Raw genomic sequence first — 14,402 nt, forward strand, 5'->3', positions numbered from 1 at the left:
CCAAGGCACTCGGATTAATTATTATTATTATTATTATTATTATTTTTATTTTTATTATCAGTGTGGGTGTGGGTGGGTGGGTGTGTTTGAAGTCAAATGCTAAGAGAAGTCTACCTCTTCCTGACTGGTGGAGGTTGGTTGTTCCCAATTAAAGGCCTTTTTTAATGTTCCCAAAGGGAACTCTGTTTCCAATTGTGGGTTTATTGGTTTAAGACAGCGATCTAGGCTAACACAATGCTTCTTCGGTGCTATCGGTCCTGTCCGCAGAGGGTCTCCCACAGCGAGTTTTCCTTTGCATGTCACAAAACAAAACTGTACATTATATGTATTACAGGATGTATGCAGCATGGTTGGTTTTGTTTGCTCTTGGGTTTGGTTTTATTTCACTGTTTTTCTTTTTTTTTTTTTTTTTTTTTTTTTTTCCCATCCTCCTCCTCTCCTCTTTTTTCCTCTTTTTTTTTTTTCCTTTTTTGTTTTTTTTTTCCCAAACGGAATTGGAAACAGCGACGTGTTTGCTCAGCAACTAATCAGGGACAATTTAAAAACAGCCATAACATACCATACATGCTGTCTAATCCAAAAGTTAGGAAAAAAAAAATAAAACCAACCAACCAAAATTAAAAAAAAAAAAACCAACATACACAACATGTAAATTATTGCACAAGAGAAAGGCTCAAAGTTTGCGTAAAATGCAATAGTATTGCCCCGATACAGATCATGCATTCAAACGGTGAGAACAAAAAGAAAATAAACAGGGTGTGCTGGTGACAAGCACTTTCCAAATATCCTTAGCTTCCATGACTTCCATCACAAGGGACTAGAAAACCTCTACAGGGATGCGGGATGGGTTAGGGATGGGGGTGGATGGGGGGAGGGGGGGGTACGAATATACCTCTATTCAGTTTTTATCTCGTTATTCAAGACTCGATCACTGTGCCATTTTTTCATGTGTTTCTCCAGGGTACTGTACACGCTAAAAGGCATCTTACAAATCTCGCATTTGTAAACGTCCTTTCCCACCTGCCCGTGTGTTTTCATGTGCCGGGTGAGCTTGCTACTCTGGGCGCAGGCGTAGTTGCAAAGCTCACACTTATACGGCCTCTCGCCCGTGTGGCTCCGTCTGTGGACGGTGAGATTACTACAGTTCTTGAAGACCTTCCCACAGTACTCACAAGTGTCGCTGCGTCTGCCCTCTTTTGAGCTGGGCCTGCCAGGGCCCGGGCCACTAATATGGGGGGTGCTCCCTCCGCTTCCCGTGCCGCTGCGGCCTGATATCCCTCCATCCAGCTCGCCCGGCGGCGTGGAGAAGCGCAGGCTGCCGTTCTCCGAGGAGTGCTCGGAGGAGGAGGCGAAGGGCGATTGTCGGGAGTCACCGAAGCTGAGGAAGGGGTCCTTCAGCTGCCGGGAGGCGGCGTAGCCCGCCAGCCACTGGGAGTAAACGTTCTCGGTGTTGGGCATGGCGGCAGCCGGCAGGTCGAACTCCTTCTCCAGCTTGATGCGTTTGGAGAAGGGGCTCAGGGAGCTGGGGCTACCCAGCAGCAGCTTTTTGGACAGGCCTCCCGAGACAGACTCCCCCGGGGAGCAGCCCCGGCCGTTGACGGCCCCCTCGTCAATGCGGTCGGACTCGCCAGCCACCGAGTCTTCGTCGCAAGTGTCCCTGTGCACCTCAGGCTCGGGGAGGTGGCCCCGCTTGTGTTTCTCCCCCAGGACCTGGTGGAAGGCCTCGCTGAAGTGCTGCATGGAGCTCAAGACCATGCCCTGCATGACGTCCGGCATCGCCCGGCCCTCCTCACCAGCCCGCGAATTGTTCTCGTGGTGACGGGCAGCCTCCAGGCTCATCCCAAAGCCATAGTCCGGCCTGTCGCTCTCATTTAAGTCCTCCTCCTCTTCCTCCTCCTCCTCCTCCTCTTCCTCCTCCTCCTCCTCCTCTTCCTCATCCCCATTCTCAGGGACCATGTTTGGGTCATTCTCGCTCTTGAACTTGGCCACCACGGACTTGAGGGCGCTGCTGGCGCTGCCCACCAGGTCGCTGGTGCCCGGCTCAGGGGAGCTGGCGGTGGAGAGCCCATCGTCTGACTTCACTGTCATGGGGGAGGACTTGTGCATGTGGGTCTTCATGTGGCGCTTCAGCTTGCTGGCCTGCGTGCAGGCGTGGTCGCAGAGGTTGCACTTGTAGGGCTTCTCCCCCGTGTGGCTCCGGCGGTGGACCACCAGGTTGCTCTGAAACTTGAAGGTCTTCCCGCAGAACTCGCAGGACTTGGACTTCATGGGGGGCTGGGAAGGAGGAGGAGCAGACTGCAGAGGAGGAAGGGGTGGCGTGGCCAGGAACGGGGGCTTGCTGCCAGGCTGGAAGGGCTGCAGCAACCTTTGCATAGGGCTGGGCCGGCTTGGGGACAAGGGTGGGCTGGAGGTGTTGCCGGCCAGCTCCCGCAGCCTCCGGGAGAAATCCATAGCAGGGGGCTCCATCGCCATGGGGTTCAGTCGCAGCACCCTGTCAAAGGCACTAGGGTGATGGGTGGCCAGAGCCATTTCTTCCGCACCCAGGCGCTCAATGCGATGCGGATCCAAATGGTGCCTCGGGGGAGGGCTAAAGAGGGGCGGCGTGGGTGGGAAACGCCCTTCTCCCAGCCCCGACGCCTCCCTCGAGACCGAGCCGGGTATTCTGAGCAGGTTAAAAGGGTTATTGTCTGCAATGTGAATCCCGTGGAGAGGTGGCTGGGAAGGGCACTCTGCACCTAGTCCTGTTGGGATACCAACCCGTGGCGTCAGGGGGCTGCCATGCTCGCTTTCTAGGTAGATCCGTAAGCCGTGCGTGTTCTGTGCGTGCTGCAAGAGGAACCAGGCGCTGTTGAAAGGCTGTTTACAAGTCGTACACGTGTAGCTGCTGGGCTCATCTTTACCTGCAAAATAACACAACAAGCAGCGTCAATCTCCGGCTGTCTAGCAGCGGGCGAGCGCTCACCTCCCCCGCCTAACCTCCTCTCCTCCTCCTCTGGGACACTCAGCTGGGAGCTGGGAAAGGAACATCCCAGCTGAGGGACAGGCAGGGGACATGAATGGGAAAGGACGAGGGACGCAATGGGGAAATCTAAACCCACACCAAGCACATCCACCCCCTCCCACCAAGCCCAGCTCTGGGTTCAAAACTGAACCATGCTGGGTAACCATAGAATAAAACAAGCCAAGAAAAGCAAGAGATGTAAAAGTCAATCAATGCCTGCTCCAACTTGGCAGACTATATGCTGCAAGAGGCTGCAGGCATTTAGAATGTTGGTAAATAAATATGTAAATAAATATATAAATAGTCAGATAAATAAATACAAAATAAAGAAATCCCCTTCTGAAAAGCATTCCACACGGATCAGTTCAAAGCATCACAACTGCCAGCAAGCTGGGCATCAACACGTTTTTAGTCTCTTCCTTATTTTGAGACTAACAACGTGTACAAAATTAACAATCAATTTCTGCTCCTTAGCAGAGATTCACCTCTGGGGCAAGGAAAGAAATAAAGAAATAAAAAGGGAAAGGGGGGGAAAAAATAAATCAAGCATGGGACAGGGAAAGAGGAAGACAGAGAGAGCGGCAGCTCTGCCAGGGAAAGAGCTGGAGGGTGGCCAGGAGGCCTGGCCGAGCGCCCCGCCGGAGCCGCATTATTTCTCTCGTGCTGAAAAGAAGCTGAGGATGGTAAATGCCACTTTGGCAAGTAGTGAGCTAACTCTATTTCATGATAATTTATTTTTGGAGATAACACGGACATTATAAAAGAGCAACCAACTAATAAATAACTAAACAAAAAGCTGGCTAATAATGACAGCAGAAAGCAGCCCCTTCTAATATATGGCAAAACAAGGGGGATGAATAACTTTTTAAGGGTTGCCCGTGAGGGAAGAGTGGCGTGAGATATGGTGAAGGTGAGGGCGCCTTTATTGATTACTGGGATTTTGCAAATAATTCACTTCCAACCCCAAATGGATGCTTTTTGCTAAATGCTGGTAAACCAAAGCTGGAACTAAGAGAAGGATATAAATTCATTTCCAGTCTTGTTCAGCAGTTCTCACTGAGCTGTTGTTTAGTGATATTTTAACAAATAAAAATAACGTTGAGGTTTGCTAAACCATAAATCTAAACCAGGAGCCCTCCAAGGGCATCAGCTCCTAGGGTGGTACTGGCCTTCACACATATTCTTGCCCTGACCCAACATTTACATCCCAAGGAATCTGCTCCTTAGGCATCTCTCTTGGGTAAACAGGCTGAACTGAGAGTTGCCCTCATTAGGTTTCCCTGATTTGGTAATACAAAGAAGGAAAATTAAAAGAAAACAAATAAGGGAAATTAGGAAAGGGAACATCACTTTATCTGCGCCCATCTTATTTCCCATCTCACGGGGAAGGAAGGGAGGAAAAGCATCATGTGTGCATTTTCCTTCTCAATGATCTGGGGATACAGGAAAGAACCAGGCATCTTTACGGGCCCTTTCAACACAAACCATTCCATGATCCTACGAGATCCAGCACTGGCTGTACCGCTCCATCCCAGCTTCCCTCCCTGCCTCCGGCTCTGCCGCTATTCTACGTTTGGCCTGAGAAGCTGAATCAGGCAAGCAAACAGCCTCAATCATCTACAGCAGGCATGTAACACTTTAATCACTTTAAAAGCCCTTGGAATAATATTTAATGTTTCATCCTGAAGCCTGCGTTGGAATAAAATGCACTGTTGTGTTCAGTATGTGCCAGGCATGTAAGCACAGATAAATACCTAAATCTGCTGAAATTAGAGGGAAATTCAATTGGACTTTCACATTCCTATGCTCATTTGTGAGCTTGGGGGGGCGGGTGGGGAATATCTTGCTTCATCATAATGAAATGGAAGTTTTTAACACCATGGTAGGAGCTAACAATGAAACACTACCTTGCCTCTCTACCTTATAGATCAGGTCAAAGAAAACAGCATTTTATCTTATAATGAGGATACAACATCGAGCATTTGCTACCACATTTTAGTATTCCCATCAACTAGATATTCTAGATCATAAGGGCAGCTCGTGCAATCATAATGTCAATGAGAAGGGCTGTTACGACTGAGACTAAAGATTACATGGAAAAAGCTGCTTTGAAACTGGTAATTATTATCAGTCCACTAATAGCAAATGATGCATTACAGTTTCACCGTATAATCTGTATTTCACTCAGCTCCTGCCAGTGCAGACTTATTATATTACAATGCTCACAAATTCTAAATTCCTAAGCTACAGTCATCAATAAATGTGTTACTTGCCATAATTTGCAAAATTACTTTGTTCATAACATCTTTGACTGTTATAAAGACTAGAATTGATTTCCTGCGTGGCAAAATTAGGGCTACATTGACTTAGTGGAGTGTAAAATGTAAGATTATTCTTCATGTGCTTGCCTGAAAAACAAGTTTCCAATTCACTCTCCATGTTTGGTAATCAAGATAATAATTTACATTTAAAATCATCTTTATGTACAGAACTTCCCTAAACAACCCACCATTTTCAAGGGAGCAGCGTAAAACCAGGCAATAAAACAAAGGAGGGAAATAGTTAAAATCCACCAGCCATTTGTCTCCACCTCCTGCTCTGAAGAGACATGATTTCTAATTTATCTATTAGTGCTTGATTAATTATGAAGGCTATTGACTGACCATATTACCACCTAGAGATACGTTCCAGTCTGATGCAGCCTTGCCAAAAAATTATGGCACTAATGCACAGCAACAAGATGGGTCCTTAGACCGCCGCAGCAATCCCTGAGATTGGAAGGGACTCACCCTCCCTTGCTCCCATTCCACCACCCCCATGGTTTTTTTGGGACACCATTTGGGTCCCCTTAAGAGTCTGACCCAAAGGCCACACCTATTCACTGATGTCTCCTTACTGTGTGGGCCAGCCCTGTGTCCATACAGCCTTCCCAGTTAACGCATCTGAGCGTGACCACAGGCAAGCGAGGTGGGTCTCACAGCAGGGAGGTGCAGAAGCTGGTGCTGGCCAAGGGCAGAGCTGGAGAAGGTCCCATAGGGCTCTTTGTGCCTCACCATCCACCAGGACAATGTGATGGGATATGTCATCCATTGTGACGCCACTGGGACTATCAGCTGATTTCCAAGAGTCAGGAGTCACCGCTGAACCACCAGCAGCAGGGCTGGAGCTCACATCCTTGGCTGCTTCTCAGTTCAGGAATCTGAGGCTGAAAGGGATCCCTAAGCTCTCACCCTCTGATGCTCCCTGTGGTACATGTCACTCTGACCAACACAGTGTCTTTCAGTAAAGCACAACCCGTTCCAGCCCTGCAAAATGCAGGGCAGAGCACGAAATCCCATCAAAGTCTATTCAAACCAGCTCAGCAGACAACGAGAGCACCCACTGCTTGCCACCACAGTCAGTTCCCACAGCCAATCAGACTCACAGATGGGTACTGGGATCCACCTGAACTTCTCTAGCTCTAACCTCTACCTGTTCTCTTTATATTTTGAGGTTTTTTGTGGTTGAAACACTGAAAAGGTCTTGATGCACAATGGGCTCCTCACACTCACCAAGGTGTTCTTCATGAACTTGAGGCACACTTCAAAATCCAGTTATTTTTCCATCCTGAGGTCACCCCTCCACTACTCAAGGACCAGCCTAGCCCTTGTCATCATGCTGGAGAAAACCTGATTTTTCTCACAGCCTTCCAGGGTACTGCATCCAGCTCTGTAAGCACAGCCCCAATTATGCTCTTCCAGCCAAGGACCACATGAGGCTGGACCAATGTCTTCTTAACACGTCCTTCCTGACAGTCTTTCCAGACCACCTCATTAACCTGCCCCTCTTGCTCTGCATCTGCCTTTGTTTTACCCATGTTATTATTGCATAATAATTTCTAAATAATTTCTAAATCACCCACAAAGCACTAAGCACCACTGAGACCCCCACCAGCACCTGCTGAGCTCTCCAGCTAAAGCCCCACATCCCCAAATCTGCTGGCCAGCTCTGCATCACCTGTGCTAGCAATTACCACTCAGTGCTCCATCTTCCTAAACGCAATGTCACAGCACTGTGCAGTCTATTCCATCTACATTTATCAACCAAAGTTGTCATCCAGAAGAATGAAATCAGGTTTATTTGACAAGATCCACATTCCATAAATCTAGGCTGAGTGGCACAAATTATATTTGTATCCTTAATTCTTTATCAATTGAATCTTATGTTGGTTCTTCCATTATATCGCCCAGAAGAGATAAGCAAAGTGTTGCCAACTCTCTCACGTTACCCTGACCAGCTCTTGACAGCATTTTCCCAGTCCATAAGCTTTATTAAAGCATCACATGTCAACTCTTCAGGGTTCCTTGGGTGCAACTTTTCAGGGCCTTTTTATTTAAAAATATTTCTCTCCATTGAAGGAGAAATATATTTTCTCTCTGCTCATATAAAACCCTCCCTGGCTACCAATGAGCTAGAAAAAAACATCATCACCCACTTATGATACAGAAACCTAACACAGCTGCTCTCCAAGTCTACAGCAGAAATATTTATCAAAAATTTCTACCTTACTGCTTCTTCCATTTATCCCTTCCTTTTTCTCCAGAATCCTGAGAATCTCTCTCTCCTCCTCTCCCCATTGGTGCCAGGCACAAGTTTTCCTCAGCATCTCCAACTCTCCTGACGTGTTCTCTATCCGCCATGGTTTCTCACTGCGATTGACTGCTATCCATTTTCCATTTTTTAATTGTTATATATTGATTTTCTTAATATCTAATTGCTGTTCTCATCTCACCACTGAAGCGAGTGAAGTGGGTTTTGGATTGGGGCCAAAGTTGCCCTCTCCTTCCTGGACAGCTCATCAACTCTTTACAAATAGCTTCCAATTATCATTCAGATTTTTGTGTGTACGTTTTTCCTCCCAGTCAGCTTTACTGCTCATTCTCCTCCCACCTTGGAAACTGCCCCTGTAGGAGAATTACATGGGGATACCATGTACAAATACAAAATTTGTATACAAATACCATACCAAATACAGACCTGGGATCAAGATGACACCTGACTGGCCTCACTCAGTGAAGCATCAACCACCATTACATTTTTATTCCTTCTCTACATCCTGGCTGGCTAAAGACCAGTCATGAGGCACAGCATTTCACTACAGCACAAATGTCCAGTGCTTCTCAAGTTACTGGCTCCTGCTAAAAAAAAAAAAAAAAGAAAAAAAAAAAAAAAAAAGGCAGCAGAACAGCTCTTGCCTGCCATGCCCCCAGAAGAAGTGACTTAACCAATGACACACAAGTGACAGATTTAGCTTCTGATCCGCAAAATGTTAACAAATGAGCGAGATGGATATTGGCATTTGAGTGCCTTTAAGGGCAGTTGGCACAATTACTCAGTAAAATATGAAGAGATGGCTGCTTTAAGCATTAAAGGGGCTTTTTTTATATTAAGAAAAGCTGGCACTTCTGTACTGTGCTCACAGATACACCCAGTACGGCCTGAGTCCGAGCTGGAGCAAGCCAACACCTCCAGGCACAACAGAGCTGTCTCTGAGCAAGAACCACAGCCATCTCCACAGCCACCAGCAGCAAAGCCAGACAAGATGCTGGGGAGAAGACCAGCTGGGAGAAGCCGTCAGCTAGATGCCACTGCTGGGAGGGGAAAAAAAAATTAAAAAAGAAGCTTTTCTGGAGCTAGGCATGCAAGTTAAGGCATTGCCAAATGAGTAACGGAATCATCTGCATGCTTGCGCCAATGTGCTTTGGAAGAGCTTCCTTAGTGTCTCAAAAATCAGGGCTGGATCCAGGAAAGCTGCTCACTGGACACAGCACATGCAGCATCCTCTGGGTGCACCTAACCAGGCCCAAGGCACAGGATGCTGTCTGGGAAAGGAGCCCCTGCTTAGGGAGCAGGATATTAAACACAAGGTGTGTTTTACCCCAGGGCACTGCACAAGCTGCACACAAACACGGAGCATTAGAGGCACCCCAGTTTTCCCAGTGTTTTCCCAAACAAAGCAGCAGGGTAAGCAGTGGCTGCACGTGTGCCAATGGTGTGTGCAAGGATTTCATTCACAGCTGCAGATTTACTCCCTCAGAGAAATCCCCATGGCAGAGAAATCTCCGAGCTGACCTGGATGTGGCCCTTCTGCCTGGACAGCCCAGGCCCTGTTCTTGGCAGCATTCCTCCACAAACCAGCACCACAGGCCTTGGTGGCTTTGCTCCTGTGTTCTCCCTCACCTTCCCAAGACAAATGCACGTGTAAGCAAAGCCAAGGAGTCTTCACCAGGCTACCTACACCTTCCTCTATCAAACAGCAAGGACAGAAGTTAAAGCATCCCCCTCTCTTCTGCTCACCACCAAACAATTGTGGGAGGAACAGCCTGAGCCAAACCCAGGAACTTCTTTATTCAGCTTTAATGTCAACTGACTGCTTGATTTTTGGACCGATAAATTCGGAGTTGTTGTGGTATTTAAAGGGGGGAAGGAAAAAAATTGAGTTAATTGTTACCACTTGTACTTGATTCAGTTCTCCATCTGGCTTGTCAAATATCTTTTTTTTTTTTTTTCTCCTCTCTCTCTCTTTTGGAAATCCATACTGTTGAAATTCCTTTTCAACTACAAACTAGTGAAGTGAAACAGTTGGGACACAGGAAGTGTGGCAGGGCTGGGAGATAAGCGGGTCCTGCTCCATTCCTGCAGCAGCCACTTCTCCCTTAGTAAGGAAGAACTTCTCTGGCGTGACTCACCTTTTCCTGGTAGCATCAGTGCACAAGGGAAACTGTAACTGCCCAAATGTATTTTTTCCTTCTTGCACTAATTCCTCCTACTGATCCTCTGAATTGGCAAAGGCACATGATTAACCTGGTCCATCTTTAAATGGCCCTAAGTAGCTGTTGGCACTGGGAGCATCAGCACTGTCACTGTTGTTCTCAAATAACTGGAATAATACTAAACAACAGGAGTAACTGCATTTGTGTACAACAGCGTACTTCCTCTCTAACCTTTTCTCTTTATCATGAGAGGAACCAGATTCAGAAACACTGAAAAAAGAAAATATCACCAAAAATCTGAAGGACGTGACGTAGTATTGCTTGTACAACAGGAAATACCATGGCTGTTCTGCCTTTGAAAATAAAATTCTGCAAACCGAGTCCATGCTGTTCATGCAAAGGCCTGGTGGAGAGCCTTGGGACCAGTTTGGTCATGAAAACATCAAAAAACCTAGAAGTTTTCCTCTGCAGGACTCTCAATGCCCCATCCATCATTTCTATCTTTACTGTAACCCATTGATAAAAGGCATTCCTGAAACTGATATTCAATACTGAGATTGGTATATCAATATTGATATTTATATTCCTGAAAATAATTGTTCTGCCTCCAAGTTCAGACCTCCTGAAATCATATTAATGAAACTGGGAAAACACTGTCCAAATCAAGTGTGAGTAACACCATTTTGTCATTACATCTTCTTTTAAAAACCCTCTTTAAAGAAGAACCAGCACAAAACATTAATGCCATGACTCCTCAAACTTCAAAAAGAAACCCAAGTCCCAGCAATAATAAAACAGCAGCTGGCATTACTTTACCAGTCAAAGATTCAGACTGGAATTAGGAACTCCAAGAATTCCCTGTGTTCTCTCAAAGCCAAACTTTCCTTGGGTTTTACAGCACTGCTCAAGTTTCTACAAAGCAGAAGTTTTTTGGGCCTGAGGAAAGAGTGGGTGGGAAGGGGTGGGACCAGGGAGACCAGTTCCCGCCTGGAGAAGAAATGGGTATTTCATGGGTAACCAATTTGGTTGTAGCCTCAACATTACTCATTCTTCTAACCAGAACCAAAGTCCAGACACTCAAGATTCCCACCCCAAAAAAATACTTCATTAGCAACAAGCAACAAAACACATGGTTTGTTGGAGCCTCAATGGGGTGCTGGGGTCCCATGGCCTGACCTCAGCGTCTGTCACCATTTTCAAGGCAATGATGAACTGGCCACCAAGAAAACCTGCTTCGAGCTCCAACTTGGCAAGTAAGGGATCAGCCTGTGACAGATTTTGTGCTTTTCTAAAACCTAAGGGGGGCGGAAATCTGTCGCGCCTTGATTAGAGGAACAGAAGAAACCTGTCATGGGAAAACAATACTGCGCTTGCAGTTCAGCTCTGAGTGAGTTTTAGATGAAAGCCATCGAGCAAAGATGACCTGATCATGTGCACACATGCACCCTATACATTAATGCTATGGGGTGGAGAAGGAGAGGTGATGCAGCCTTCAGCACCACATGGGAAGCAACTCCAGTAACTACAAATACCAGTGCTGGGACCTGAAGGGTGAACTGTGCAGTGTTTTCAGCCCTGCAGGAGGAACTCTCCACTGATACCATCACACATCTCTAAAAACATCCTTAGTGAAGTAACCAACATCCCAGATGCCATTCCTGGCAGTGTTCAAGGCCTGGTTAGATGGGCATTGAGCAACTTGATCTAGTGGAAAGTGATTCTGCTCATGGCGGAGGTGTTGGAACTGGGTAGTCTTTAAGGTCCCTTCAACACAACCATTCTTGTTTCTGTGGTGCACAATCTTCTCTACATGCCTGCCCTTGACCACCTCTTCAAGTACAGGCATGGGGATTGTAAAGTATTTAAACAGGAGGGGCATCACTGGAGTGACACCCACTAAATCATCTCCTCTGGCACCAGGTGTGTCCCCTGCTGGAAGGTCCACCTGGACCCACCAAGGACTAAACCTCCTCTAAGCCCTGCCACAGAAAGTGCATCCAAGCATTTCCTCAGCCTCACTGATTATCCAGCAAATCTGTCTCCAACAGCCCAGAATTATGCATTTACCCAGTGGCTGCTGGTGACAATCAAGTCAATAATTCACTTCTAAAATGCAGTATTGTAATTATACAGCTACAAAGAGCTTCCAAATAATTTCATTCACTCATACACCTGCATGATGAATTGTTCCCCTTTCTACCATTTTCTCCCTGGCCAGAGGCATCTGAAGGAAAGGCAGAGCACACTTCAAAGTTTCCTGCAAAGGAGAGGAAGGAGATGCTCTAGCACAGCATCTCAGGCCACCACTATTGGTGTGGAGCAGGGGGTGTTTCTAACTGATATTGTACAGCAGCTTTGGTACCGCTCAGTCATGCAGCCAGCAACCAGCACAGGTGAGGGCGAGGCTTGGATGCTGCTCTGCAATGCACGTTGTGCACTCAGGATCTCTTACACACAGAAATTCCCAGACCAACGCCAGGACACTGCTTTCCTGGGAAGAGTGCTAATGCCTGCTGACCTGATCAGTGCTGCAGGACCTTGCTGGAGGCTGTGGCAGCTCTGCTGCACAGGGCACTGCTGGAGAGATGATCTATGCTTCCAAATGCCTGAGCCCCATCCCAGGAAGAAAGTGGGGCTGGCACCTTCCCACTGCTGCTCACCAGCAGAAACACTGCTGCCAGAGCATGGCTCGGCCATCACGTCCCTTCACCACCAATGGTCCTGCTTTATTTTGCTGATTTTTCCCATCTAAGTGTCTCTGTTTGATGCACCTGGCTCTGTAAAGCCATGTGTATTTAAACCATCACCTTGAAGAGATACGGTGGTCCCTGAGAGCCTCTCCTGTCCCTTCTCATCAGTCAAACACCACCAATGTCCCCTTCCCCAGCCCACGGCACCCAGCTCCCACCCATGCTTCGGGAAGGATGTCAGTGGAGCCAAAAATCTCCTTGGAAACCTTATTCCACCATCTCCTTCCCAAAACAGATCCTCTTCAGACTGTCCTCTTTCCCCGCCTTCTCCTTTGGATCGCCTTCCTCTCCCTTCCAAATGAATGATATTTAGCCAGCAGCAAACCATCCTGACAAAGTAGGTCAGGGGAACTGCAGGTCCCCCCAAACGACACCTCCGCCTGCAAATCATCTGCCAGGGAGGCAAAGGTTTATTTTGTCCCTGGGCAAGTTCAATGTCACCATGGAGTTGCAAGCACAGCAAGTGCTGAACCAGATCCTGCAACATTTAGTTTCATAACTTGCACAAGCAAGTATTAGTAGAATCGATAAATTATATATATTTTTTCCCCTCTCTGCTTTGCAAATAGGACCAAAAGGTGTCGTAAAGTTGTCTGGTCTTCTCTGGTTTATCCTGTCTCCTCTCCATCGTTGAGATATCCTTGAAGTTGAAAATGATATAACACTCCAAATATCTGGAGTTTGGAAGGATGTAAGACTTGCAAGAATTGCTAGAGCTTTATTGCATTCTCGGGGCACAGAGAGTATTTACCACACATACATCAAGTCAAGGGATGCAAAAAGGGCATGAGGAAATTAGGCACACCGAGCTCAGGAGCCTCCCAGAAAGGCAGATAAAAGAGTGTGTTTCCTTATTTATAGATTTGCAGATGAAATCCAACAAAACCAGCCCTCCCCCCCTCCAAAAACAAAAAAAGAAACCCTCCACCTCCCTCTTTTTTGTCAGTAAGGCTGATTCAATTTCCAGGCTTGCAAGGTCTTTTCTCACCGAGTATTACCCGACCCCAATAACATGCGCCATTCCAAGGTTAAGATCCGTTTCCTTACAATAATGCAGAAAGCTGTTGTTTCAGTCGTGGCTGCAGAAATCAGCTTTGAAGGACAGGTTAGTACCACACTACATTTAACTGAATTCAGTTCATCTGATTATACAGTGCCTTGCTTTCTGGAATATGTAATCATCTCTTTCTGATGACATTTTAAATATCCAACTCAACAAATAATTGCGGCAATAATTGATAGCTGAGTCAAGCTGGAAGATTATTGATTGGCACAGTACCCGCTGAAACAAATGTTTATCTTTCAAACATTACAGTGAAGATGTTTAAAACTAACTTTTGCTGATAAATGATAAAAATTTGATTTACTGATAAAACCACCGGAATAGAAGACGCACTTCAGGATTTGATTACCTGGGGAAATTTTTTCAAAGAAAAATTAGGCTGTGGGATTTATATTCTATTTCATGTGAATAATTGCCAAGATATGGATAAGCTGTTGGAACATAAACATACGCAGAGGAGTCTCTAAGAGTTGCTGATTAACTCTCTACCTTCCTGAACGGAATTTATCTGTTCCCAATCACTGTTTATGTGAGAGTTTCTCCTGCTGCCTGCCCAAGGATGCATCCACGGGTCTCATTACCGGTGGCAGGAGTTACGTGTCAGAAAAGATCCCCCACTCGTTTTCCCAGCAGCTCAAAGCCCTCAGTTTAAATGTGCATAATATAACCCTGCTGTGAATGCAACTGAAAGGAGGGTTCAATCTCATTCATGGTCCATGGTGTAAATCAGGAGCACCACCACCCAAATCTGTGGGACCAAAGAACAACAGCAAGAGAAAAGTCAAAACCAGGTGCATTTCCAAACTGGCTCCCTCTCCTGAAGCTGAAATAAAACC

General features: G+C 46.6%; 1 protein-coding gene and 1 long non-coding RNA gene across 3 annotated transcripts in view; one reads left to right on the forward strand and one right to left on the reverse strand.

Annotated features, from left to right (window-relative positions):
* The window catches only part of LOC310907021, a 183,390-nt gene that overhangs the window by 66,791 nt on the left and 102,197 nt on the right, over positions 1 to 14,402 (forward strand). The window lies entirely within an intron of this gene.
* Positions 1 to 14,402, reverse strand: part of BCL11A (BCL11 transcription factor A) — a 70,469-nt gene that overhangs the window by 6,603 nt on the left and 49,464 nt on the right. The window contains exon 3 of one of the 2 annotated variants that reach the window (XM_083856825.1): positions 1,173 to 2,900. In XM_083856825.1, coding sequence (XP_083712951.1) covers positions 1,173 to 2,900 — 1,728 coding nt within the window. Of the gene's footprint in view, positions 2,901 to 14,402 lie in introns of both variants that reach the window. The other variant, XM_083856824.1, reaches the window with a different exon arrangement.

The sequence above is a fragment of the Zosterops lateralis genome (genome assembly GCF_965231275.1).
Source record: "Zosterops lateralis genome assembly, chromosome: 3".
Lineage (NCBI taxonomy): Eukaryota > Metazoa > Chordata > Aves > Passeriformes > Zosteropidae > Zosterops > Zosterops lateralis.